The sequence below is a fragment of the Cinclus cinclus genome, chromosome 6 (assembly GCF_963662255.1).
Source record: "Cinclus cinclus chromosome 6, bCinCin1.1, whole genome shotgun sequence".
NCBI lineage: Eukaryota > Metazoa > Chordata > Aves > Passeriformes > Cinclidae > Cinclus > Cinclus cinclus.
The window spans coordinates 48,349,822-48,377,337 of record NC_085051.1 but is presented as its reverse complement, the minus strand read 5'-3'; the positions used below and the strand labels follow the sequence as shown (position 1 = coordinate 48,377,337).

The 27,516-nt window shown below is 42.1% G+C and overlaps 1 protein-coding gene across 4 annotated transcripts in view; it reads left to right on the top strand.

Annotated features, from left to right (window-relative positions):
* Positions 1 to 17,418, top strand: part of SYNE3 (spectrin repeat containing nuclear envelope family member 3) — a 65,442-nt gene extending 48,024 nt beyond the window's left edge. For all 4 annotated transcript variants that reach the window (XM_062495523.1, XM_062495521.1, XM_062495522.1 and 1 more), the window contains one exon: positions 6,590 to 17,418. In XM_062495523.1, the coding sequence (XP_062351507.1) occupies positions 6,590 to 6,787 (198 nt within the window). In that variant the 3' untranslated portion in view covers positions 6,788 to 17,418. The remainder of the gene's footprint in view (positions 1 to 6,589) is intronic.
* Positions 17,419 to 27,516: the final 10,098 nt, after the last annotated feature.

The following is a 27,516-nucleotide window of genomic DNA, read 5'->3' as shown; positions in this document are numbered from 1 at the left end:
AGAATTGACAGGAACATCAAGGTTAAAAAGTTAAGCAATCTGAAGATGGAAAATGTCAGAGCTAATACTGCTTATGTGACTACAGTTAACCTCTCTTCAGCATTCTGGGTCATTCTGGTAGCTCGTTATGCAAAGGAGAATGATAAGCACAGGGATCAATGGGGTCCCAGGCCCCCCTTACTCATGCCCCCCTCATGGCTGGTTGCCTACCCCAGGCAGTGTTTGCTTTTAGGAAAATACAGTTCTGAACTCAGTGCCTCACTGTCCTTTTGCAGAGGCCACATAACTTCTAATCAGCAGAGGTTGATCTTAGTTCCTGCTGTGGTTTATAGGATCATGCTTTGCCCAAGATCTCAGTTCTGTGGTGACAGTATTATCCAACTCCCCTCAATTATTTCCCTCTTGAAAAGGCCAGCTGTGATTTGCAATGTGTTGTGTATCTTGGGAGAGGGAGACACCCATGGCTCTGAGTTGAGAACCGATGAGAAGCCCAGCTCCAAACTATCTCACACTGAGGTAAAAAAACCAATTTGCTTTGGTTTGAGAGATCAGCCTGTGATCCCCTGGAACCAATCTCTTGTGTTGTCAATAACCTGCCTCTGTGAGTGACAGCTGAATGTGTACCCTGTGGGATCTCACCTGGCAGAAGCACAGGGCCTCTCAGAGGCAAAATGCCCCTGATAAGGCAGCTGCTTCACCAAAACGAGTGGCGGTGCTTAATACTCCTATCCGGGTATACTTCTATCCAGGATGAAAAGAATGTGAAAGGAATGTATGGCACACTGTTGTTTCAGCCTTCCTGGCAGTTCTAGTTATTCTCAGAGGAATAATGAAGTGGTAGAACCCTTACCTAGGTAGGTGATCCTTTCCCAGGCCTATCCATTCTTCCTGTTAAGTTCTTCCTCTGTCCCTATTGCTGTAGTTTAAGCCCTATTTGTTGTGACATTCCCACTGTGGAGGTAGGCCTGGATTCATCCTGCCTGCCCATTTAACTTACGGTTTCACATCATCATTGATTGTGCTGAGAGTGTTAATGATGGTTGACTCTCCATCTCTTCTTGTAGAATGGACTAGGAGCCACGTTCAAAGCTAACACAAAGGATGTGTTCTTCATGCCAGCTGGAGCTCCTTGCTAAAGAATGTTGAGGACTCTGTATAGTTTGTGTAGGTTTAAGGTGAAATTGCACAAGTATGTGGAAGCAGGATTCCCTGAATGTTAAACAGATGAACAAGCCCTGTCAGGCTCAGGAAACTGCCTGATCGGAAAGTAGCTGCAGGCTGAGAATATTAAGGAGAAATTATTTATGTTTGCCTTACTACCTATGCATCTGTGCCAGCTGCTGTAGACTAGAGGATACTTGGGCTGGGTACAGCCCTGGCATGAAATGGAATGGCTGCTGGTGTCTGTAGGACACTAAGGCACTGGTCTCTTTATCCCTAGGTAGGGCAGGAGTTTTCAAGCACCAGTGCATTTCTCAGGAAATACTCTGAGGTAAGAGGAATAAACCCAGACTAAATATTTTTTTCTCTGCTGGATCACTGACTCAGTGGTGCAGGTATGATTTTTGTCAGGCACACTGGTGACATACAAGCAGCAGCAAAACCCCGCTAATGAGGCTGGTATAAGATGCTATATTGCTCTGCTCTCTCAAATAGCTAGATTAACTGTGTGTTTTCTTATATCCTGGAATGTGGTCAATAGCAAACTGGGGGGGGATGTAGGGGGCACTGATTTTCAGTAAAACACTTCAGCAACTTACACAGGAATATTATGTAGCAAGTTCTAAAGTGCTTTGCTGCTGTTTCCCATCCAAGTGATTTTTCACGGTGTGTTTGGTAAGGAGTTATTAACTGCAAACAGATTTAAGTTCTGAGGACTCCCTAGATCTAAACCAATGCTTGTCATTCAAACCCCAACATGAATCAAGTACAAATGTGAATGTTCACAGCCAGTGCAGTTCATTTGAAACAAGCATGCATTTAGCATTACACAAAACACAGCCGTCCACCCCTTGACAGTCCTTGCTTGTCCTGGCATTTTGAAGGAGAAGGGGGAGGACATTTATTCTTGATGGTGAACTTTAGAAGTATATTTTCTTTTTAAATGCCAACCTATTCCTTTTCTATGTGTGTTTCAAAAATGTCTCTGACACTTTGGCTCAATACCCAGGTATTCCAGCTGTTATTCTAAGATGGTGGAAATTAAAATTCTGTTGACTTCACTGGAGCTTTGCCAGTCTTTCTCAGAGGAAGATTTGATTTCAGAATATTTAGTGGAGCCTACATCTGACACATGCACTGCAGGCACTGTGGGTGCTGGGTGGTAGCTGTACTGATGCCAGTAGCTGGAGTGATTGGGAAAAGGAAATTCCACTGTGTAGCAAGGATTGTGGTTCCAACCTTCTCATCTTTCTCATCATCAACCTTCCATCTCATATGGAAATGATATATTCAAACTGTCTCTTGCAAAGGTGGAACTATGTTAGGCTGTCTTTTTTTTTTTACCCTGAATGATGTGCTAAAGGGTTGAAAGTGTGTCCTGACTCTAGGACCCTGATAACTTTGAGTCCAGGTTTGAACCCTGGCCTCCTGAATTTCCTGTTGGTGCCATGGTCTCAGGTCACCACATTCTGAAAGCATTTCTTTTTCACATCACAGATCTAAAAACATATCTTGACTTAGTAAAATTGAAGTGCTATTTTTTCATACTCAGAAAGGGAGCCAGTGCCGCAAATTTTCCATGCTCTTCCCCAAATGTGTCATCCTTCCTATTAAAATTTCAGAGACTGCTAGCTGAATTTACAGATAAGGAGATCCAGCTGCACCTTGTAGAAGCTCATGGCCAGTTGGTTATGGAGAATTCTTCTCCAGAGGAGACTGCCCATCCTTCCTTCAGGTGTTTTTATCCTTTAACACCTCTCATAGTACCACCACAAAAAAAAAAAAAAAATCACCATCTGTTCCAGCAAGCACAAAGCAATGGAACTAATGTAGGTTTCATGTCACAACTTGGGCATATAACTAATGAATCCATTTGTAAGATACCTGCTGACCTCACAGACAAGTAGTTCCTGATCCTGACTTTATTTAGTTGTTCCTGTGCATAATCCAGCTGCAGACACTGAAATTAATGATAAATCTCCTGTGGATTTCAGTGTGTGCAGGTTGAGGCACAAGGGTTTAAGGGTTTATCATTGCAAATTTGCTGAAAACACTAAACCCTCACAGCTCCTGTGGGCCTCATTTTCAGTCCTGCAGAGGCATCATAATACCATGTTTACTATAGCTGAGTCATTCCCATGACAACAAATGGAGTCTAAAAGACAAGATTCTGACCTTGCTGTGTGGTCAAACAAAACAGAGAAGCTGGGCACTGAAGACAAAAGTTCATTGAACACAAATACCTATAAACCCAGCAAGCAGGTAGGAGAGAAGCACCAGATGAAGACAAAATACTTATCCTTCTCTGAAGTTCTGCCCCAAGGTAGATGTCCCTCCACAGATTTTTCTAATCCTAGGATCTGCTATGGTTAGCCTGAGTATCCTCCTCTGCTGAAAGCTCCAAGGAGAGCAAATGAGAGCAAGTTAATAAATTCATTTTGCACTAATTCTTTGTGGAGGATGAGCTGGGAAAAGCAATACTGTTTTACAGTTTCTTCTAGTATATCTAAAAGCAAGGCACTTTGAGAAATGAGATGAGATTGAAATGTTATTTGAGTTGCATTAATAGTCTTTGCTATAGAAATCAAGGCAGAGTCAGTGAACTGCTCTGAATCAAATGCTGGATTGGTAGAAGAATCAGGGTAGGAAAAACACTAGTGGCTAACTGGCAGTGTGGTTGGTCATCATAGGACATCAGTGACAGATAAGATATCTGCTCCCTGGGCTGTGGCAGAACAGAGAGAAGGCACAACTGGAAATGCTTGCATTTCCCACCAGTTCATGGGCAGAAAGACATAACAGGGAAGAGACGTGTTGCAGCTGGCTTGACAATGAAAGAATAGTTTCAGGTTGAAGTAACTTTCAAAACCAATTCTAAAGGATTAACAGCAGAAAAAAAAAAGTTTTAGGTGTTTCTAGGAAGACTGGTGGTTCTCACAATTGTGTCAGTGAGAGGTGGAATTCTAAGTCCCAGTTTGAGTTTGTGAGAACATTTTTGCAGATTTTTGCAGATTCCAGTTTTAATGAACTGTAATGAACAGTCACTCCTACCCTGTAACAACATCAGCATTAAGACTTACTGTGCCTTAGTGGTAGGACAAAGAGCGTGGTTTGAACTGTCCCAATGTAGAATTAACTCGAATTGGATCTTCCACTGACAGAACTACACCTGGTAATATCTACAAACAAACTTGCTTATGGCTTCTGGAACCTGGCAAGAGTCTTTTATCTTATAGATAGATAGGCACTCTGATAAATGTGTTTGTCATATTGCTGCATATCATGGATGCAGTGACGAATTAAGAATGAGAAATCTTTGTCAGTGAAACCTGAGCTGTGGATGACAGTGCACTGGTTTACACTAAACACACCAAGAAGTGGCTGTTTCATGGCATTACAGAGACAAGCCCAGAGAGCACCCAGCAAGAGTTGTGGCTGCTGCTCTTGTGCACAATGGATTCAGCAGTGACTGTGAACACAGAAGACCCTCCAGGTTTTGTTCAGCCCACAGGCAGATGATATCCTGGAGAGGAGAAGGATTTCAGGTCTGGACTAGAGAAGGGAAAGTCTCATTAGTACAGCTACTTATGCCTTGTACCTTGAGAACAGGTCACAGTAAGAGCAGATGACATCTGTGAGGCAGCCAGGCTGGTGAAGCTTTGATTTCATGGGTAAATAATCACCAGAGAACTTGCCCAGTGGTGCTCAAAGTCAGTCCCATTCACACTCTGGCATGTACACTTTATCCACTGACAGTTCCAGTGTCCAGGGATCTGAGTTTTCCTTGGTCTCAGTGAACATTTACAACCCAGAGACTGTGGGCCAGAAATGACAGAGCAAGCAGCTGTTGCTCTGCTGCCTCTACATCTGCCTGACACAATAATTAAATCTCATCAGCCATTCAATATAATGGAAGCAAACCAACTACAACAGAAGGATTTTGCAGCACAACTGTCTCATGATGTGTAACTGCAGCTGTGTGTTTACCTTTGTAATTAATTATGTAAGCATTTATATGGAGTTACAAGGGACTGAGTAATTTAGAAAGCAGTGGAAGAGATCATTAAAAAATAGCAAAAGGCATAATTACTTTCTTCTGCCATTAATCTTCTCCATATATTCTCTGCTGATGTTTCCCATGGACTGTTTATTTTAATTATATTACCTTCTTACCAAAATTATCTCACGTTTCATTTCCAGTGTGGGAAGAAGGCGACAGTGCTATAGTAGGACAAAGGCATTGCCTGTTAAACACCCCATAGTGGGCAGAAGCTCTAATTTTGCTGCAGGACTGACATTGCCTGTGACTTCAACACAATAAATTAATTTCCTTTTGTGGAAAACACAGGTCTCACTTCAGTGGATGTTCTGTGCTGACATTTATGATGTGGGCTGGTACCCAATGTAGCTGATTAAGCACTGCATTTATGCTCATTGTATAAATCCTTGTTTGATGAAATAAGTGGGTTATTGAGTCCTTTTTATCAGATTTCTTTTCAAGAGAGTTGATTTCTTTTTTTTTTTTTTGGAAACTCTCATAGTTCAGCTCATTGGCAGGAGTTGCCCAGGAATCTCGCCAGTGGAAATCTCCTTTCTTAATTAATCTTTTCTGAATTTTGTAGCCATAGATACATTCTCTCCTGGTCATGCTAAGCCAGATCAAATTTATGAGGTTAACTGACCTACTCTAGGTTTGCACCAGCATAAAGAAAGGTGTAATGGGACTCCTTTGTGTCCCCCAGGGCTGCACAGAAATAGATAGGCTTTAATGTGTCCTTCACTGTCAGCGTTGTGTTTCTGTCATTCTTTTGCATCACAAAGTTGTAAGCTGGGCCTGGTAAGGTACAAGCTATACTGAGGCAAGCTGCACTGTGGGGCCTTTTTTCTGACCTCCTGTCTTGTAAACCCAAAGCCAATGCATGATGCTGCAGGGCAGAGGACTAGGAGCTGGATGAGCTGCAAATGAAGTTCCTTTGTGCTGACGGAGAGCAGAAGCTTTTCCTCTCTTCCAAGCACCAGCACTCTCATTTTCCTGGCTGGAGAATTGCAAACACAGACCTTCTGTGCTGTATGGTGGGTGTGGGGGGACCAGCTGGCAACTTGGGCATGAGCATGTGTAACCACCACTTTGTAATTGGAAAATGGACTTGGAAGCAATCATTTTCTTCTAGAAAGTCAGCAGTGTTTTCCTTCTAGAAAGCAACAGTTTCCAGCAGGGAATTCTTGAAAGTAGTGGAATTCTTATAAGTAGTGAAAAATTGTCCTAAAAGACATAATTTAACTTCAGTCAGCTCCGGTGTGCCCTAGACTGGATCCTAGGCCAAGAGCAACAGGGGCTGTTCTGAGCTCTCTGGCAGTTGGATGTATTTGGAATAGACCTCCCCAGTAACTTACCTTTCTGAGCTGCTCTTCTGTTTGTGTTTTCCAGAAGAGCTCTGGAGCTGTGTGCTCGTACCTGCATCGCGTGTGCCGGGCAGCGCTGCCATTGCAGCTGCTCCTCCTGCTGCTGCTGCTCCTGGCATTCCTCCTGCCCCTGGCAGAAGAGACACACAGCTGCACGCTGGCCAACAACTTTGCTCGCTCCTTCAAGCTGATGCTGAGATACGAGGGCCCACCTCCAACGTAACTTCTTGGCATGGCACGAGGTGACTGGCAGAAGTGCAGGCTCTTTGTTTTTTATTGCAACCGTTGTAGATTTTAGGGTTTTTAACACGGCCATCACGGCAACTGGATAGCTCACATAATTGCCACATAAGATTAACCCACTTTAATCAGGTATTTGAGCAAAATTAATATTTTTACAATTTTTTGTTATTGTATTTATAATATGTATATAAAGATTGTGTATGTGTATGTATGTACATATATATATATAAATGCATATCTGCGATCAAACTAACAACCACCATCCACTCATCCACTGTTTAAGGATAATTCTGCAACGTTTCTGCCATCTTTCAGCAAGCAATACTGAAGGATGGTGTTGTGGGATTTTTCCCATCAGATTTTTGTTTACAGCATAAATCAGAGCAAGTATGAGAATATGTGGTCATGTACCACCGTGTAAAATGGAGAGCAGGCACAGTAGAATCATGTTTGAATATAGTGGTTGACATTCTAGGAAGCCCAAGGAAGATTTGGACGATTCTCTTTGAAATCTTGTGCTGGTTTTTCAGTATCTGGATATATAGGGATTGCAGAAGCTGCAAATGTTTCTACTGACATCAGTAGGAGTGGGGGTGGACCTCCTCTTGTTCTTATTTTTTACCAGATTTCTTTTCCAATTACTGTATTTTCCAGCCCACCTGAATCAGGGGAGGTGGAATACAGTGAGAAGAAAGCTAGAAAAAAAAAATATATATTTTTTTAGCATCTCTCTAGCAGGAGAACTTTTAAAATCAGGACATAATTTTCTGAACAAATTTGTGAGCACTGAACAAAACCTTGTATCACCAATCTTGTCTATAAAAAAGAGTGGAGGGTTTTTGTTAAGTTTTTTGTGTTTGTGGGGTTTTGTGGTTTGGTTTGTTGGATTTTTTTACTTTAAAAAGATGTATTTGGTAACGGATTATAAAGCCTAAACAGTGGGATGCAGCCTGGCTCAGTGTCAGGAAAACAAAAGTTGGAAGTACTTTATTACCACCCTGGAAACAAGATTCCTACCTAGTATTCTTTTGTATTAATGGTTTATTGTAATTGTGTGAAGTGATTGTATCACAGTCCGTCAAGCACAGATTTCTATGTAATCTAAACTCTAAAATTATGGCAACTTGTCATTTATTTGCCTAACCCTATGCCTGATTTATCAAATTTTTGAATGTGCATTTTAACATCGTCTTTTAATGTAAAAGCAATTCTCACTTCAGGGTGATCAAGCCATTCTTAGAGGTGTTTTTCCTAATTGGTTTCTGAGAGAAAAGGTATTTTTTAGAAATTTTTGTGATTTCTGAGAGCTATCCCTTACTGTCTCATGGTTTTAGCCACAGTAGTAATCATTAAAAAGAAACTAACAGAAGAAACAGTTACTTTACCTCTCCTGGCTATGTTGCAGAAGGAATTTCTCTTCTGCATATTAGTATGGGGTCCTTGGTGTTGTTTTCCACTTAGGGTTGAAAATAATACCATAGCTGACAGACTGAAGGAGGAAGGCACTTAATTAACAAAATCATTAAAGTTCTGTTAAAGAAGCAAACTTTTGTAGAACTGGGAGGCACAACAGCACAGAGCTCAATTTAGGCACAGGATTAGGAAAGCAGGCAGTGTGGAAGAGGAGCAGCTAAACATAAGAGAGGAGAGGTGTCCATCAATTTGTAAAGCCTTAGAAAAGGGGTCACAGTTAACACAGAGGACAAGAGTACAGGCTTTACAGGGAAAAAAAAAAATCTCAGATTCTTTTTAGCTCCCTCTCCCTGCTACAGTATTGGTATTATTGCATATTTAACAGCTTTTCTTCAGTTTTCAAGATATAAAATGGGGCAAATAACAGGGCTTCTACCAGTGTTCTGAGGAGACTCTTCCACCACCCGGACTCTCTCCCTGTGTTCTTAATAATGTTTCTGACTATACTGGGTTTGCTAGTGTGGGATTAAAATCAGCTGAAAGTCTGCTAAAAGTATAGAGTGGAAATTAAAGGAGAGACAGCAGGGATGATGAAGCTATCAGTCAAAGTGTAAGGGGAGCAGGGAGAGGAGCTGAGCTGATGTGGGTTAAAAACCTGACTGACAGGAGGTAGCAGAAGAGTTCTCAGAGCAGGCAGAAGGGACTGGAAGCTGAAAGGTGAGGAGAGTCCGTGTATGCTGGGCAATAAGATATTCACTTTAGGAAATGAAGGAAAGACTGATTTCTTTCATGAAGGAGCCAGACAGAGGGGAGATATAACTTGTCAGAGAATGGGGCCTATTAATTCCTTCTTTGCATCCATTCTTTATGGTGGCAGAGGACATACCTCCTCCTCTCCTGATCAACTGTGCAAGTGCAATGCCCATTCCTCTAAAAATTGCTGCCAGGCCTGGGGGAAGAAACCCCTGTGGCTGCCCAGCAAGGATTTAATCATCACACACATCTCCGTGTCAAATTGAATCTTCCTTTAGAAAAGAGGTATGGGGGAAGAGGGGCAGTAACAAAACCTTTGTGGTTGTGTGCAGGTGTGCACACACTTTTCTGTGACATAGCTACCTCACAGTTCTCTGGGTTTTGCTGAGCTGTTCCAGGTGATGAAAGTAAAATGCCAGTGAGAAAGTAAAAAAAAATGAGGAATAATAAAGCTGCAAATGGAAATCAGTAGGGAGATAGAAAAGGTTTTTTTCTACGAAAGCACAAAACCTCACATCAGATTTCTTTCTGACAAATCTTTCTGATCTGGGTGATTTGTATGGGTTCACAAATGCGTTTGACACCATGAGAGTGTGTAACAGGGAGAAGAATATTCTGCACAGAGGATCTTACAAGAACAACTGCATCATCACCTTGATGTTTCACTGTTGTGGCAGGTTTGGGAAAAAAACCCTAACAACTAAATTAGGAACACACTTCTGCTGCTGGGTTTGCAATCAGTTTATTCTGGAAGTCTCCTGTCTGTAATCTTGGAAAGTTTTGCTTTAAATCTCAGTCAGTCCATTCTCATTAACTTAAATAATGTGGCTATCTCACAGAAGTGATGAATATTTCTACTTCTTTGCAATGAAAACTACCCTAAGCACAGGACTTTCATGTTCATATCACTGAAAACAGTTTAAGGCTCCCATAATGTCATTTACCTCACCTGTCCAAGGCAGGTGTGAGATTTTTCTGGCAAAGAAAGAAAGAAAGAAAAAAAATCACAGAAGTAAATTTGAGATGTAAATGCAAAATTTAAAATTTACTTTCTTTTTTATTCTCTTGTGGTTTTTGTTTCTTTTTTTTTAACATCTTGCGGTACTTATTCCTGGAAGTGTGCGTAAATATTAATCAAGTCAGTAACTGGAATAATGAAAACAAACTGCCCAGACCAGCTTCCAGGAAACTGTACAAAGCTCCAATTCCTCAAAACACAAACTAAATCATACTGTTTCCAAACCAGTCCTTACAATCTTGAGCACAGTTCCTCATCTTTGCTCACAGATGATTTGGTGGTTATTTGCTCACTTTTGTGCCTATAAAATCCCCAGCTCATACATCTCTGACATCCAGATGTAACTGAGATGTGTTATAGCTCAGGTTCAGACTGGGGCCACTGCCTTAAGCCTTCCCTTGCCAAAGCATGGGATGCACAGAACCTGGGATGTGTCTGCAGCTCAGGACTTTTACTATTTTGCCCCAGTCCAGATGCAGCCACAGTCAAAGGGTGCTAAAGCCCTCTAAAACATATTGATTATGTTTGAGGTTGTGAGTGGTTTGTGCACCTGGCCTGTACTCCATGCAGACACCCAGCCTGTTCACAGAGCTCTGTCCAAGCTCTTGCCTGCACTGTTGGACCCAGGAGTTGCTTGACCACATTAATGACCCTGCAGTGACATAAGTTAAAATCCTGCACTCCATTGCCCATGCATTACAGTAAGACATTGCCCGAAGGCACACTTCAAACCCAACCTTTGGCATGAATGCAAGCTTCATTTGTAAACTGTAATTTATTTTGAAGCCTGATGCTTTCCAGAGAATTTTCCATGGCACCAATACATTGAGGTAGAAAATTGCTATTGTGCCCCATGTCTATTAACAGCCCTTTTCTGATTCCAGCCAGGTATTAAATACTATTTATATATGCCTTCTCCAGAAGTCTCTGTATGAAAAAATCTTCAATTTTAAGCACATACATTAAAAACTTTGTATTCCTCTGCTAGCCCTCAATCTCCAGAGCAGTCATGATTTCTACAAATGCTACTTTATTTGCACTGACCGAGAGACTTAGAAAACCCAAACATTTGAGGCTGTAAATAAAGCTACTAGGCTAACTAATAAAACCACCTAGTGATCCCTGAATAATTTGGACATCAGAAGAAATAGTATTTTCTCTTTAGTTGTTCTAGACCTCAGGAGTTTTGCTACATCTGATCTCCTTTTCAATATTAAATAGGGAATGTTTTACTTTGATGTGTGTGCATACACATCCCATTAGCACTAAAGAGATTTGAAGAGTGAGTTCATGTACAATAATTCTTTTAACTTGTGTTGACAAGAGAGTACATTGTCCTCTTTTTTCAAGGAAAAACCCCACCAAAACTGCTGTGTGACAGAGATTCCCAAACCAATCAAAACCTTTTGGAATAACTAAAGATTACAGACTGAAACTAAATTGTCTACCATAGGAAACTGGAAAAAACAGTCTTGCCTTTCAAGAAATGCTGGTATAAAAGCCCCAGCAGACATGTCTTTGTCAGGCATCATGGATGTCTTTCAAGTCATAGGTTATGCACTCAGCTGGCTGTAAGAGCTGCTTTTGGAGACTTTACTACACCATGGACAGGATAATTTGCTAGGCTGCAGCTGAAAACATGTTTGTCCAGAGAACCTACACCAACTTCTGCCAGAATCTCTGGGGGCTGTTGAAGATACTCTTAGCAGTTCCCAGATCATTGACCTGCTCTGAGTCATTACAAGTTTATTGCATTAATTTATCTGTCAGCAGTTGGCAGCTCTCAGAAACAAGTTTATTAAAATACTAAAGATAATATTTCTGGTGCAGGCAGCATGATTGTTTGAGAAATCGATCTTACTACTTTTGCCATATTTAAGAAAAGGTATCTATTGGTTATACTGGAATATAAACAAGTTAGTTGCAGGTGTTGGGTAACTGCAGGATGTTCTAGGCATAAGCCATTTTGACCTGTACACGTCCGTTTAAGAATTGTGGGATCATGTTACACTTGTTAAATGGTAAAGCAAAACAAAGAAGAAAAAAAATAAACAGAACAACAAAGCAGGATGGAATAATCTGTCACACAGTTGTTTTTTTAATTATCTCTTTTCTATCCAATTTAAAATATGAATATGTGTCTACCAGAGAGTTATCAGTAGATCTGGAAAACAGGGAATATATATCAGGAATATACCAGTTCAAACTGTAGCCTAAATGGCACCTCTGTTCCCTAACCCGCTTCAGCAAATGCCAGATTTTACCTCATTGTACCTATGAGATAACAACTCTCTTCCTAGTAAAGTGTGAGTAAGGTGAAACTGCACAGCTTAAGGTGCAGCATCCCAGTGGAAGCAGCGGGAGACATTAATTCTTCCAAAGGCAGCCTGATATCCAGATGCAAGAGAGGAACATGTAGGTCTGGCATAATGACAGCAGTGCAGGACTAATGACACAGGAACAAGGGCTTGCCATCCTGCTCAAAATTTTGACAGTGGCTGTCAGCACAGTTCAGTTTCATGTCCCTGACTGTGGAAGAAATCTCCCCTCAGGGTGATTCACTCGAGCTGAGATTTAAGCCCTGGAAGTGTTTGGCACTTTTTTTTTTTCCCCTTTTCATTACATACAGAAGAAACTGCTAAGTTAAAACCCCTCTGTGACAGGTTAATGGTAGGTGGTGGGTGCTGATGCTCCAGGAAAAGATACAGGAAATTCTACTATAAATGGAAAGATAGTCATGATGGTCTCTGTTCAATCCTCAGGAGGCAGAAGTGCATTGTAGAACTGAAGTGGGAGTTTTTCTGTTCCTTTTCAAGTAAATGTCAGGTGTTTTCTTTAGTCTTCTGTATTTTGGGGGCAAGCCTATACAGTGCCTTACTGAATGCTAGTGGCTTTTTGGCTTCAGAGCCGTTTACATCAGAGCCATCCATTTACATTGGAACAAGTTCCACATTATTCCAAGTTGTGTGAGAAAAGTATTCCCCTGAACTGGTTTTGGATCAGAAGCTTTTTGTTTGGGTAGTGGGGATGGTTTGGTTTTCCTTCTTTTGGCCACTTTGTATTAAATCCAAGGAAGCAGAAAGACCAGCACTACCCTTTCCAGGCCATGTTTTGTCTTTCTTTTATGGAAGCAGAGGAGATTTGGCTTTGCTTCCTTTCCAAAGTAAATCGTCCCAGTATTTTATTTTTCTTTTCCTGTTGCAGTTCTTCCACAGCATAGGTCATTCCTATCACCATAAGTGTTTCCAGTGGCTGTTCTGCCACAATACCTGGAGCAAAAAATCTGGTCCAGTTTCAATAAGCTTAAAATGCAGTCATTTCTTCCCCTGCTGCAGTTCCTCCTGCAGATGCTCTGTTTCTGCTGTCCCCTGTGTCAAACCAGTCTTCACCACTATCTGGGGGCACTCTAGTTCCTGGCCAGCCATCTCTTCCAAGTCTCCTGGCCATGTCCTGCCCTCATCTGCCTTCTGCCTTCAGGGACTGCCCTGAATAGTCACATCTGCAGGCAGGAGTGTGAGGGTGTCACTTAACAAACAGTTATTAATAATGAAAGCCTCTCTATTAGCATTGTTCACAGCCTGCCCAGAGCCTTTTTCTCTTCTCCTCTGTAAGCAGGTTTTGATGTGTAATCCAATTACTGTGCGCAGAAAATTGCCCCTCATTCAGCACAGAGGGCTGGTGTTCAGCTGCAGCTCTGTTAACCTTGCTTGGTCACTGCTGGGTAAGAGCTCCCAGGTGCTGCTCAGCCAGGCTCTGTGCCCTTGAGCTGCCAGGAGTGTTCCACTGTCATTGTTATACACCCTAAATAAGCCAGAATCCTTTTTCTGACCTGGGGAAAAAAATTTAAAAAGAAAGAAAACTAAAATTATTGCTTTTTGCAAACTGATTTCACAACTCATTTTTCAAGCCCTATAGCAAGCCATTTATTTTAGCTCCTTTTTGCTCCATGAAAAGCTGTGTGTTAAAAGACAGAGGTGAGTTTGGAGAGCAAACTGCCCTCAGCAGCGCTTTGCTGGGTCACCTCCCACTGGAACTCAGGGGTAGGAGCTGTTATTTCTCCTGAAGTGATTCCCACCTCCAAAATCAAATTATTTCTTTTGTCAAGTCTAATAAGCACTGAACACCACAGACTTTGTTTCACTGCAGATATGAATTAATGCCTCTGTATGGTACTTTCCATTGCCATGAAGTATAGATGTATGTGTGTATATACATGTATATATATATCTATATATATGTAATGGGGAGCATAATTATTGTTCTGCTTAAATAAAGTGACATTCCATTTCAATGTAACTTTTAAGTGCAGCTTTTAAAAGAAACCGTGTCTTAAAGGGAAGCTGGAAGAGTTTAGAGGTACATGTTGTAATGAGCTTTGATGAGATTTGATAAGCTTTGAGTTTGAGTTTCAGTCTTTAGGGTGAAAAGCACCCGAGATGATTTCTCTATTACATTCCCAGATCAAACCCTGTCAGAATTTAACCTGGGAGGCAGTGCTTGAACATTGGCTGTTCCTGAAGGTGCTTGGATGTCCACATGCTACATGTGGGCCTGTCCTCAAACTCCGACCTCCATTTTGTACATGGACTTGGCTGGAAGGCAAAAGACACACCTTTGTCTTGCTCCAAGACCTTGATGGTAATTTTTGCCTCAGTAGATGGTTTTCCTTTGATCAGTGTGACTCTTTCAACTTCTTTTCCCTTTCGTTAACTGAGTTTATCGGGTGATTCTAGGAGGGCACACTCCATCTGCCCAGCCTCAGAGTTTCACTTTCAGGAGCATATCTTCTTCTTATTTGTTTACTTGACCACTGGTCAGTGTACTGGACCACTGTGAAACAATTACACAAGCAATAATGCAAGTGTTGCATTTCTTTGTCATTGTCTTTTGTGAGACATAACTCTCCATTGACACTGACAAGTTGTAGGAGACCCAGAAGCTGCCTTGTTGTTTACTGGTAAAATAACCCATGTCCAGTGTTCCTACAGAGGTCCTCACTCCTCAGAGCAGTGGGCTGTCTCAGGCCCAATTTAATTAATGAGCCTGGATTTTAAACAGTTTTGGATCTCTTCACCAACATTCCATCAATCTTGCTTCCATCAGTTTTTGTGTTCTTGTTTAGTTTCAAGCTAGAAGAAAGTTTAAAGAAATGTGCTAAGACTCCCATATAGGGTGAGTAAATATCCCATATATTTCACAAAAATTGCAACAAAATGAAGGGATTTACTCTGACATTGAACAGAATTAATAAGAAGTTCTAGCTGATAAATTAAATAGCATTAAGAACAGCCTGGAGCAAAGTTTCTGCAATCAAATTGTTCTCTGCTTTTAATTTAGAAGGCAGCAAATACTGAGGTACATATTGCCACCTTCTTTTAGAAGTTACCTGAAACTAAAATGTGAGTTCTCTTAAAAGGAGGTTTATTGATGTGGATCTAAACTTCACCAACATGTCCTGTGTTAGATCACCTGCCTGTGGGCACAGGGAAAACCAAAGGCTGTTGACAAGAGAAACTTATATTATGAATGGTTTTAAAATTCTTCAGAGCTCCTATCCACTTCCAAATATCAGTAATGGGGAGGATACAAAACCTTCCTGTGAACCCTGTCATTTTGCATGTTGAAGTCCTGGCTTGAATTCAGGTCTCCACCTCAGCTTTTGTAAATGTTAATATTCAAGTAGAACAAAAACCTTAGAGGCAATTACAGCATGAACATCTCTTCTTGTTTATGTATAGTAGCTGATAGCAAAGTCTGCAATAATAATCTGTGTTTATACATGTGCTGTACAATGTAACAGTTGGGTACAAAATACCTTTTAACTGTCACAAGAAAATGACTGGATTGATGTCACTTTTTGCTTGTATGAATATAATTATTCGCCTTGCGGGGACCAGTTCCACTTTTGTCATGTTATTTATGATTTTTGAATACAATTGTGATAAATTAGGCTCATTTCTAAGGTAAACAATACTGGAGCCAAGCAGCTGTCTCTGCACATGTGCATGTTATCACAGCTGATATCAAGTCCAAGTCAGACTCCTTGCTTTGCTTGGACCTTTCTTTAACCTTTCAGACTTTTTCAGGGGAATGTGGACCACTCTATTTTCTTATTAAAAATATGGCTTTGTGAAAAGCTGAACTTATTTTTAAAATCCTTTCTTTTCTGGTTCAGAAAGACTGTAACAATCATATTTTTCTAAACTGCCTATTGCTTGTGTTGGGAAATTATATAGAGATATATATTTTGCTCTACAGATTTCCGTGTACTTTTGGAACTCTTTGTTTTCTTAGATAAATCCTCCTATTTGCTAGAATTAGCTCAAAAAGCTGTAAGCTTCTGTATACTGACTCTGTGACATTCTATAAAAACACAGATGCATCAAAAGACTGACTTTATGTTTTATGTACGTTGTTAGAGCTAAGTCATCCTTAGTGTTATGCCACGCAAGATGTACGAAGAGAAATCAGGTCATTGTTTGGAAAGACTGGACAGTGTTATGTCACACTGCCTAAAAAGTCCCTGGTGAAAGTCAGGAGAGTTTATGCTAGAAATGGTACCATATTGGGTCCTGAGTCTGTAGGTTTTTTACACTCTTTAGAACCTTGTTTCAAAATCAGTCCCGTGAAATTTCATGGGAAATATTAAAAATAAGAGTTTGTGGTGTGTGAATAGCTATGATGCAATAAGGACTTTTTCTAATGAAGAACAGGGCCTTTTAAGCAGTTAAGAGGCTATGATTTGAGTATTTCAGACAACTTTGTGTTCTTTTCTGAGTTGTGCATTCCTCCTGTGTATTGTGGATTTATTCCATAGCTGAAATGCCAGATTAAATTGATTGAAGCCCCAGGAGCAGATGAACATACTAGGAAGCTGCAGTGAAATAATGCAGAAAATGGCCTGATTTCATTCTTCAGAGCAATAGTTAAAGAAACTCACAGCCTTGGCTTCTTTGCACCTGTGAAGCAGAGGCCCTTGTTTTGTACCTCAGCTGTGGTATAACATGGAAGGATTTCATGTCTATTCTGTCTGTTTCTGTCTGGAAAATACTGTCTATTCCTTATCTTTGTCAAAGCATAATATTTCCCAAGTAAAAAAATCTGATTCTTCAAGACTCGTAGGGGAGTTCAGGGGCAGCTGGAACCTTCTGTGATCCAGCCACATTATTCCAAAAGTTTATCCCTTGATGACAAATAAAATATGATGTGACTTTGCTGTTTGCAAGTAGGATCAAGAGACTGGAAATTCATCACCCCAAGCCCTTGCCTGTTCTGTGATGCTCCACTATTACCAATGGACTGTGTTGAATTGGATTATAAGATCAGAGTATTTTATTGCATGTGTCCTTTTTTGAAATGGAAATACAGTTGTATTTGATGTTGTAGTTATAATGCTGTAAATAAACACATGTGCATTTATTTTTTAAGGACTTCTAGATTATTTTGGGTGGTGGTAGCACATTTTTGCTGTGCTCATTTCATACCGTCAAGAGTATTTGGGCTGACCTAGAAACAACCAAAACAAGTGAAGCAAGGATAAAATTTGCTGCTGCCTGCCTCTTTGCTGAGGTATCACTGGAAGATGGTGTGCTAAATCTTGTGACTTCACTCTAGTCCTTTAACAGAAAATGTCAGCTTTTTTGTAAGTTATTTAAATAGAATTCTACTGGACCTGAAGAAAATGTGAATTTGCTAAATCATACTAGGATTCAGTATGATTTCTAATGGTATTGGCCCCTGACACTCTCTGTGGGGTTCTCCTCAATCCCAAACCTGGTAAGACAAAGGGGAACTTTTTGTGAACCTGGGGTTTGGAGTTAACACCAATCATGTGTAGTGAGCTAGCAGTTTATTAGTGTAACCAGTGCTGATCTCTCTGAAGAGCTATCACTGCAATGTGTGTGTCTGTGTGTGGATACACAACTCTCATTAGCATCCAGGTAATTGCTGATTTCTTTCCTTAGTCTTTATGAGACAAAGTCTGCTAGTATCCCTGAAATCAAAGGGCTCCACAGGCACTTATTTCTGGACAAGTAGAAAACCACTACAATTTTTTGATGAATCTGTGGGCTAGGTTCCCTGTTGTTTTTATGAGCACACAGGGCTTTATGCAGGTCTTTGACTTCTCTCAGGCATTTGAACCGTGTGATGTTGTGCCTTCCTATGAGCTGTCTCCTGCTAAGCCCCCAAAAGTACAATTGCAGACACTTCTGCTGATCATAGCTGTGTCAAGGTTGGAGCAGCAAACCAAATTCCTCCCAGGAGATAATGGGTTAAAACAAGCCCAGGGCTGTGGGAACAGCAGACTGTCAATGGTGAGACAGTCACATTCCCATTAGGGCTACAATTGGTGCACAAAAGAAATTTCTGGTTTTACAGGTTTTTGTTTTTCCTTTGCAATGCATTTTTTCATCTTGCAGTTTGTTTTCTGTGGAGCCAGAAAGTAGCCTGCTTTGTGTATAGCAGGCCTGTTCTTCTGGAACCAGCAAAAAGACTTGGGGCTTCATTTTGTCCCAGACACTGTACAAAGACCAGGAAAGGCCTTTGTCCAGCAGGGAGGAAAAGTGCCTATGAGCAGATAAAACAGCTCATGCTTGTATGGAGAATGAATATTTTGTTGATCAGGTTCAGCCTGCAAACAACGCTACAGCTCATTGGTGGGAGTTGGACAGTCAACAAGAATTATTATAAACACTTCTGGAGGACAATTAAATACTCCAGGTAGTTATAAATCTCTTTATTCATATATTACTGCAGAAACACCTGTTTTAGATAGCAGCCCTTCTGCTAGAGGATAGAAGTTTAGGCTGTAGCAGCAAAAGGTGGCTAGTTCAATAAATAAGAATAATAGGGTAAGACCCTCAAGTGGAGTAAATCAGTGTAGCTTCATTGAAGCTGTTGGAACTAAGTCAATTTACAGCAATAAGAATCTGGTTTGTAGTCAACAGGGATTTTACAGAATGTTTAAAAACTCTCCATGTAGAGAGTTTTTTGCCTTATGTCTGTGCACTAAATCGTATCTGCACAAAGTCCTTGCTGGTATAATGAAGTCATTTCGGATGTGAGCGTTCATTATATACTTAGGTAAATTAATGGGGAAAAAATACATCATTAGCAAAGTCTTAAATAAAGGATGGAGCAAGGTTAGCGAGTGAGAACTATTTAAATAAAATCAATCTCAGCCCTGGAGAGTTAATGGGGAGTGGCTTTCTAAGGAAAAAGGCTGATGGTGTGTTGATGCTGCACATAGAAGCTGAGCACTACAGCCATGAGAGATTAAAAGCAGGGACTGAGGTTATTTTCTAGGCTAATATTTCAAGCTTTCTAAACTTCATTCTGTGACATACCATGAACGCAGCCCAGGTTTCCAACTTCAGAAAAATGCTCTGATAAACACATATTGCTGGAGCAAATGAAACTGAAGGCTCATCCGGTTTTACTGTAGCACTCGTAGTATTAAGAGGGATTGTAATATAATCCTCTTCAATGAATAACCCTAACAGATGTTATCAGGGTTGCTCTGTACGAGCTGTGGACCTCTTGCTAGAACTCCCTCTGTGGAAGTCCAGTTCATAAATTGTCCTAATGGGCTGCCTGCCTCATCCTGCTGCTGCCGGGACATGAAAAGGAGGTGGTTACCAGCAGCCTTGAAAGCCAGCATTATTCCCATCTGCTTTTCATTACAATACTGCTAAATATTTCATGGTTTTTGTCTTACAAACAAATAAGAGCAGAACTAATATTTTTGTTTAATGTTCATTGATTGACATTTCAGGGAGGGAAAAGAAGTTTTGGGTTTGTTTTGATTTTTTTCTTTACTTCAGAACTCTGCAGAAGCTTTTAGTGGAAGATAGAGCAGATTTCCGTCGACTTTTCTGGTGGGCTTTTTATGGCACCATTGATACAGGAAAAGATATGGGGGAAATCCAGATGATGAATGTGCTGTTCAGTCAGCTGGGATTTCTTTGCTTGCAAGGAGATAACTCGATGAAGTGCAAACAGAGACAGGGAGCAGACGTTGACTGCTTGTCAGCTCTACACAGAGCTATCTCTGGCTGGGGCTGCTGGAAAACACAGCAGCTATTAGTCCCCCTTTGCCCTTTCACAGCGCCCTGTCAGAGGGTCCCCAAGCGCTGCAGCCAGAGCCATCCATTAAACCTCAGGGCAACAAGTCTGTTAAATTGCTGCTTCTTTACAAGGAGGGGGATGGCAGCCCTGGGATGATTCAGCCAAAATTTTAACCCCCTGGTTCCCTAAACTCCCACTGAAGTGGATGAGGGAAGGCATTCCTGTGGGCACGCTGCATCTCCAGCAGCAGGTGCTGCCTCTGCCCCAGAGGGATGGATGTAGGTGACCCAGCTCCACACAGGGACTTCCATCCCCAGGGCAGAGGTGGGGAGGGGGTCAGGAGTTCCCCTGGGATGTGCAGTCTCCCCTCAGGCCTGTGGCCATGCTGGAAGAAGGTTCTGAGTGGTTTCTTTCCCAGCAAAGCATCACCAGGCACAGAGCGAGGCCGCCTGGCCGATGCTGTTCTGCTCGAATGCTGGTGTTGTCTGGTTTATCTGGCATTTGGACAAATTTCTTCATTACAGCACCCAGTGGCCTGTGTCAGCTGTGAGGCCTAATTGCAGGGTGAGATGAAAGTGTGAAATGTCCCTAGGAAAAAGGTAAGTACTCCTAGGATCATAGGATGGTTTGGGTTGGAAGGGACTTTTAAAGATTATCTCAATCCAAGCCCCGCTCCTGCCAGAAGCAGGAGCACTTCCACTAGACTAGGTTGCTCAAAACCCCATCTGACCTGGCCTTGAGTATTTTCAGGGATGGGGCACCCACAACTTCTCTGGGAAACCTGTTCAAATACCTCACCAGCTTTTTTTCCATAATTTTTTCCTAATATCTAATCTACCCTCATTCAGTTTAAAAACATTACCTTTTATTCTATTGCTATCTGTCCATATAAAAAGTCCCTTTCCCGCTATTTTATAGGCCCCCTTTAGGTACTGGAAAGTGCCAAAAGGCCTCCCTGGAGCCTTCTCTTCCCCAGGCTGAACAACCCCAGCTCTCTCAGCCTGTCTTCATGGGAGAAGTGCTTCAGCCCTCAGACCATCTTTGTGTCCCTCCTCTGGACTCACTCCAGAAGGTTTGCATGCTGAGGCCCCAGAGCTGGACACAGGATTCCAGGTGGGGTCTCACGGGAGCAGAGTAAATTTCAAGAAAAATAAAAGATCCCTTCTTTCAGCCTGTTGCAGCCTGACCCTGCAATGGAGTGGCAGTGTGTCAGTGCAGATGGTTAAATCACCATGCTACATGTGACCACATAGTAGTGCTTTTATATCATTGCACAAACAGAAATGAGTTTTCTGATCCACTCTTGAGGCAAATTCTTTGCATTTATTGCAGGATTAATTTTTCCCCGATGGCTGATGCATCAACCACCCCATCCCTTTCTCCCGTAATCGCTGGCCTGAATTCAGAGGCAGAAGTGAGTCTTGGGGCCTGACCCTAATGCTTGCCTGCAAATAGGCTTTATGACTTATGCTAAACAAGACACCCAAGCAGTAACATTATATACTGCTTTCTATATTATATTTCTTATTCTTCTAGCATTTTCCTTATAAGAATCTCAAGGCTCACTGCAAGGTTTGACTAATTCTCAACAGTCATCTGTGCAAGAAGTTCTTTTTGCTGAAATACTGTTGGCAGGGCTGAAGGTTGCTGTTCTTGAGCATCTCTCTACAACAGCATACACTAGTTTCACTCAGAGCTGCACAAATAAATTGTAAAGGCCAAAGTTCCTTGCATTTTATCATTTTCATTGAGGATTTTGATGTTTGTCTTCAAAAATTTCAAACCCAGGAATAGTAAATGCCGAGTCATAAAAGCTTAGGAAATGGGTCGAATCCAGAGTGCAAGGCAGCATTACAGTGTCTGATCTGCTATCTCTGATAATACCCTCAAAAGACAAGGGTCTCTCTTTTTTTTTCTCCAGTCCTGAATAAATGAATTGCAGCATGTATGAAATCTCTAGAGGCCATCTGTGACTGTAATTCATTTACCCACTGTATTATGGAACAGATTTTCCAGTGAGTTCAAAACTCAGGAAAGGGGGGAAGGGACTAGTATGATGAGAAGGATCTGTGATCCATATCTAAAAGTAAAAATATTATTCAGTTGTCATATTTGATGGATAAAGTGTCTGACACACCAGGCAAAGCCATGGCAACTAGATAAATATGTTCAAAACATTTAATTTTGATACATTAAGAATGAGTTGGAGCAGGGGCTTATCGACACTGAAATTAAGCAGACATTTCTAAGTTCCTAAAAGCCTCTGATTTTGTTTAGTTTGGAAGAAAATTTGCTGTAGATAACTTGGAAGTGTAAGGGGAAGTTGGACTTGGTGCACAAAGGAGCAGCTCTGACAGGTCAGGACTAGCAATTACCTTCTTCATCTGTTATTTTCCAAGTGCCAGCAGCCCCTACTTCATTTGTGTTAGACCACAAGAGGCCTCTCCGCAAACTTACAGACCCTTGGCTTCTGCTTTTAAATTGAAATTAGTACATTCATTTACGACTTTAGCTGCTACAAAAATATTTTTATATATAAGGCACTCTCAATATTTCCGTAGTGCTGTTAACATTCAGTAATTGTAATTAGTGACACATCCTCATGAACAGCCATTTGGTTATGTGGCTGTAAGCAAGACTTCCTCCCTGAGTAATTCCAAGGATGTCAATGAAGCTGCAGCAGGAATGAATTTGGTCCATGGCAGCTGGCAGGGTTCGTGTTTACTCTGAAGTTCATGCTGAAGGGTTTTCATTCTGCACCAGGGTCTGTTTCTTCATAAAGTGACACTGCGCAGATGAGGGAAATGCTGCAAACTTCTAAAAATCGTTTTCTGTGGACATCTAATGAAGACTTCTGGCAGAGGGAGAAGTATGTTCTCCCCCATGCAGGCTCTGTTGGACCAGAGAGAAGTGAATAGAAGGCAAGAGAAGCAGCAAAGCTCTGGAGCAGAAACTTACCTTGCCAAAAGACTGAAATCAATGGAATGTGCTGCACCGAGCCCTTCACCTGCAGCCCCTGGCACTTGTAGGAAACAGCATCAACATTTTCATCCTAATGCTTCAGGCCCTCAAATATCTTTCTTCTGAGCCAGTGCAGAAATTAAGAAGACACACACAACCACTTTCTTTTGCTTCTTCTTCAAAGGACGGCAAATACACTCACCTTACCTGACTCATATGGTCACTGTGGGGCCTGAACAGAGCAAGGGCTGGGGAAGAGCTGAGCATTAATAGTGCAGCTTCCACCTCTAGAGAGGAGTCACAGATCCTCAGTCATGCAAGGCATGCCAACTGTGCTCGCCTGGGCACTGAGTGAGCCAAATACTGCTAATACAGCTCCATTACTGCTTTCAACTTGACATCGCAGCTCACTAGGGATGGAGTAAATGACAATTCTAGTTCTTTTTTGCTCACCCATTCTCATCTATGGCAGAAAAAATACTTTGCAGAGTGCCCACAATGCTGAGTGTAATTTTTTTATACAATACTGGCAAAACATTCAGTGACAGGACTTGGTACACACCAGCAGAACTGTATCTTTTCAACAGTTCATTTTTCCAGTGGAGAACTAAGATGCTGGCAGAAATGTGTTTTTATTAATGCAATTATGCCTATGCAACAGGCTTTTTTTGCATGCCTGTATAAATATAATGGTACTCATGATCAGCAAAATTTGTAGTGCCGGGCTTGTCTTGGTGAATGCAGACTCTAGGCAGGAGGTTAGTAAGTAAAACCAGTGTAGGCTCCTCTCTATCTCAGCCCTTCTTGCTATTCTTCAAAAAATGAGATGATGGTGAGTAATGTGACTGCTTGACATTATTGCTTAATTTACACAGGGTGGCAATTTGCTCCCAGAAAACTAAGATCAAATTCAAGGAAAAACAAAAATCATTTAGAACCCAAATTTCCAAGGCTAGACGAGAAAATGGAAATAAAGGAAAGATGCAGCAGTAAGGTTAAAAGCAAAGAACAATATAATTTATGTATGGAAAACAAAAAAAAAACAATAAATGACAAATGAATTGGCAGTTTTCTAAAAAAGAGAAGCGTAAAGTAGGGTGAGCTGCAGATGATAATGCTGTTCCAGGAGGAAGAGGAGGGACCTGGCAGGAAGTGGGAGAGGGATTGGGCAGGAAGGGTAGGGCTGCACCTGGCTCTGAGCACAGGACTGGTCCAGTGGAGGGTGACACAGAGGTGACAGCCTGAAGACACAGCACACCCTTTGTGTAGGCACTGGATGGACCTGGGATTCCTGTTCTGCTTCCAACTGGGTCATGGGTGTCTTCTGGTCACAGGGGAAATCTGGGGCAAATCCTACTCTGCCAAGGAAGTCACTGGCAGAACTCCCCTCGTCTTTCCTTCATTTCACAGTGCAATGGCAATTTCACACTTTGGGAATCTGACTTTAAATAAGAGGAGAGGAACTGGGGAAAACCTGATGTTTTTCATAACCAGCTGTGGGTACCTGACTTGCAGGAGACCATGAGAGGCAGGGTTAGAATAAAGGCTCAGTCCCAGGCACAACCTTACAACACACCAGACGTGGGAGCTGCATCCAGGTGCTGCTGAGGATGCTGATGCCAACTCCCATCCATGCTGTACAGCTCAGGTGAGACCTCCAGGAGCTGATCTGCAAAAAGGGGATAAGCAGGGCTCTGCAGTCAGACCTGTCTACGGATCTTCTGAAATTCATACCCCAGCTCTGTGCCCTGAAGACATGCTGGGTTTCCCAAGGGCAGAGGAGGAGCAAGGCAGCATCTCAGGCAGTGAGGATCCAGTCTGGGCACAGCCTTCAGCCTGGAGGGGCACAGCCATGCCAGGGATCTGCTGCCTACACCTCAGCTTGTTTCCTCAGCACTGACAAGAAAAGCCAAACACCTTCTGCTAATAAACATGTCTAGAGATACGTATTAGTAATACTTCCAATCAAGAGTCACACTGCTCATGGTAAGAAATTCCATACTGATCTTCCACGTTGTCATTCTCTTGCTGTGCTTGGCTCTCCAGCTCTCTTAGGACAGCTGGTGGGGGAAAAGTGCTCCTGGCACAGGGGAATGCCCAATCCCCTGAGAGGAGCCACAGGCTGCACAGCAGCTGGCCCCAGCCCCATGTGCAGGCAGGCTGGCAGGGAACCTGTGAGTAGGATCCTTATAACCAGCAGTCACACCCATTTCCCCCCAAAATCGCCTTGACAGTGTTGTACTGAAGGCAGAGAGCAACCAAAATCGGCTGCTGGCCATGCCCATTGCCACAGGGCACCAACACGCTGTGTCTCTGCCTCCCAGGCTGTCTCCAGCCACCTTGGACAGTGCTGGGCAACACAGCTGCCTGCCAGCAGCACAGTCCTGTCCAGAGGGCACCTGGACAGCTTCAGGAAAGCTAGAGGGAAAGGTTTGATGTAGACTAAGGGTAAACTTCTGTGTGAATGTATTTAATCACGGTTAGTGGCTGCCTGCTGTGCTGGGAAGGGCAGCTGGGAAATCTGGGTGTCTCCTTTCACTTCAGAGAAGCCTCAAAACACAAGGTTCATCCCAGAATGAGCAGTCTTGGCCACAGCTGTCTTCCTGGGGCCAGATTTTGAGAAGAGCTATTCCTGCTCTTGTGTGCAGTGCTCTTTCAGACAGTGACAAATGGTTTGTATTTGTCCTTGAAAAAAGCCACGTCTTGTCTGAGTTATTTTTACAGCATTTTAACCACTAGTCAATCACCTTGGCTTTTCTGTGAGAAGAGCTAAATGCAGCAATTAGAAAGAACCAGACACAATGCAACAATATTTAGTGGTGTGTTTGGTACTGCTGTCCCATACTCACCTCACATGGCAGAGTGCATGACCCTGTGAGCTGGCACATGGGTCATGCAGGAAGGGAATGGCTAATGTGTGCATTGCTGGGTGATTCCTCCAGGACAGCAAAAAGGGGTTAATTTATTATGACAGAAACAGGGTTGAGAGGAAAATATTTGTGATGAGCAGGAGGAGAAATGTGTTTTCTTTGGTACCACTTTCTTCCTAGCCTTGGAAAATGGAAGTCAGCATCCTGGAGAGCTGTGTTGGATCAAGCTGGTAACTCAAGGTAGCTACCATTAATATAGGTGTCATGTTATTGCTGTCTGGGTATCATATTGCCCTGGATTTCTTTGCTTATACTGAGGAAAAACTTGGGTTCCATAAAAATGGACACTTGTTGCTTTAGAGCACAAACAGCTCTTGCCTTTGTGCAAATTTATTGATATTGGAAAGAGAAGAAAGCCAGAACTTACCTCCTGGCACCTAAAACATCTCTAAAATCTAACAAAAATCACAGCCAGACATGCATGCCATGCTGCTCGCTCCCTGCTCAGAGCACTCCCCTACCTGCAGGTAGGAGTGCCAGCAGCTAGCAGGAAAAGGATCACTTCTGGTTTTAAACCCATTTGTGTTCCATCTCACCCATGAGGAGCCTGGTGGGCAGGCAGCAGTGAGAACAGCCAGGCAGTTTCACAGCAGATAAGTCCCTGAGGTGTGTGTGCTGGGGCCACCAGCCTGGGAGCCCAGATCCTTTCCAAAGAGGTGTAATCCCAGAGTGAAAGGCTGCCAAATGAGAGCAGCTGGGAACAGACTATGATCTGCAGAATCAGAGATTATCTGATTTTTTAAGGATTTTTGTTTGGAGGACTATAGGACCCTCCTTGAAGACCCTGTGTGCTGACCTTGGATGCAATTGAGCTCCTAGTTTATATCTCCAGTTTGCACTGTTGCTATGGGAAACTCTTTTGGGGCACACGTGTGTGCATACACACAAGTCTGTGCATGCTTCCTAAGGGAAGGTGACAGACTCCATTTCCTCTGCCCCTTTTATACCATAGCCTGAAACATTTGTGTTTAAATTCCATTACATCGTGAAAAACCTCTTCTGTTTCAACCAGCCAAAACCAGCTGCTATTTCTTCCTTTGTTTGAAATAGCAAAGCATAACAGTGTTTACTTTAATTCTTGAGAGTGTCACAGATAATCTGTGGGATGGAGTCCTCATTTTCCATGCACTCCAAAACCATGGAGTGTCACGCACAGCTGTCAGTAGTACAAAAAATGAAATCAAGTTGCTTAGCTCAGACAAAACCAGATAAAAGTTCTGTGTACATTGCCCAGTAAGAAAAAAGGTGGAAAGGATGAGGAGAAGAATCTTAATATAAAAGAAATCTGAGGATATTAGGCACTCACAAGAGGATAAAAGAATCTGAAATCTGCCAGTAAAGAGGGATCTGTTGCCTTCCTGAAGCATGAGGATATAATTACTCTTTTCTTTCCTCTCTTCGTTATAAAGCAACTATTGCAGAACATAAATGACCTTGTAGACTCGTGAGATATTCCTGCCAAAAAGCATGTCCATTATCAAGTAATACATTTTCTGCTTGTGTAGTTCCAGTGTGCTCTTTTGAAAGGCAGTAAGTTCTCTTCTGTCTCCCTTATCACATTTCAGG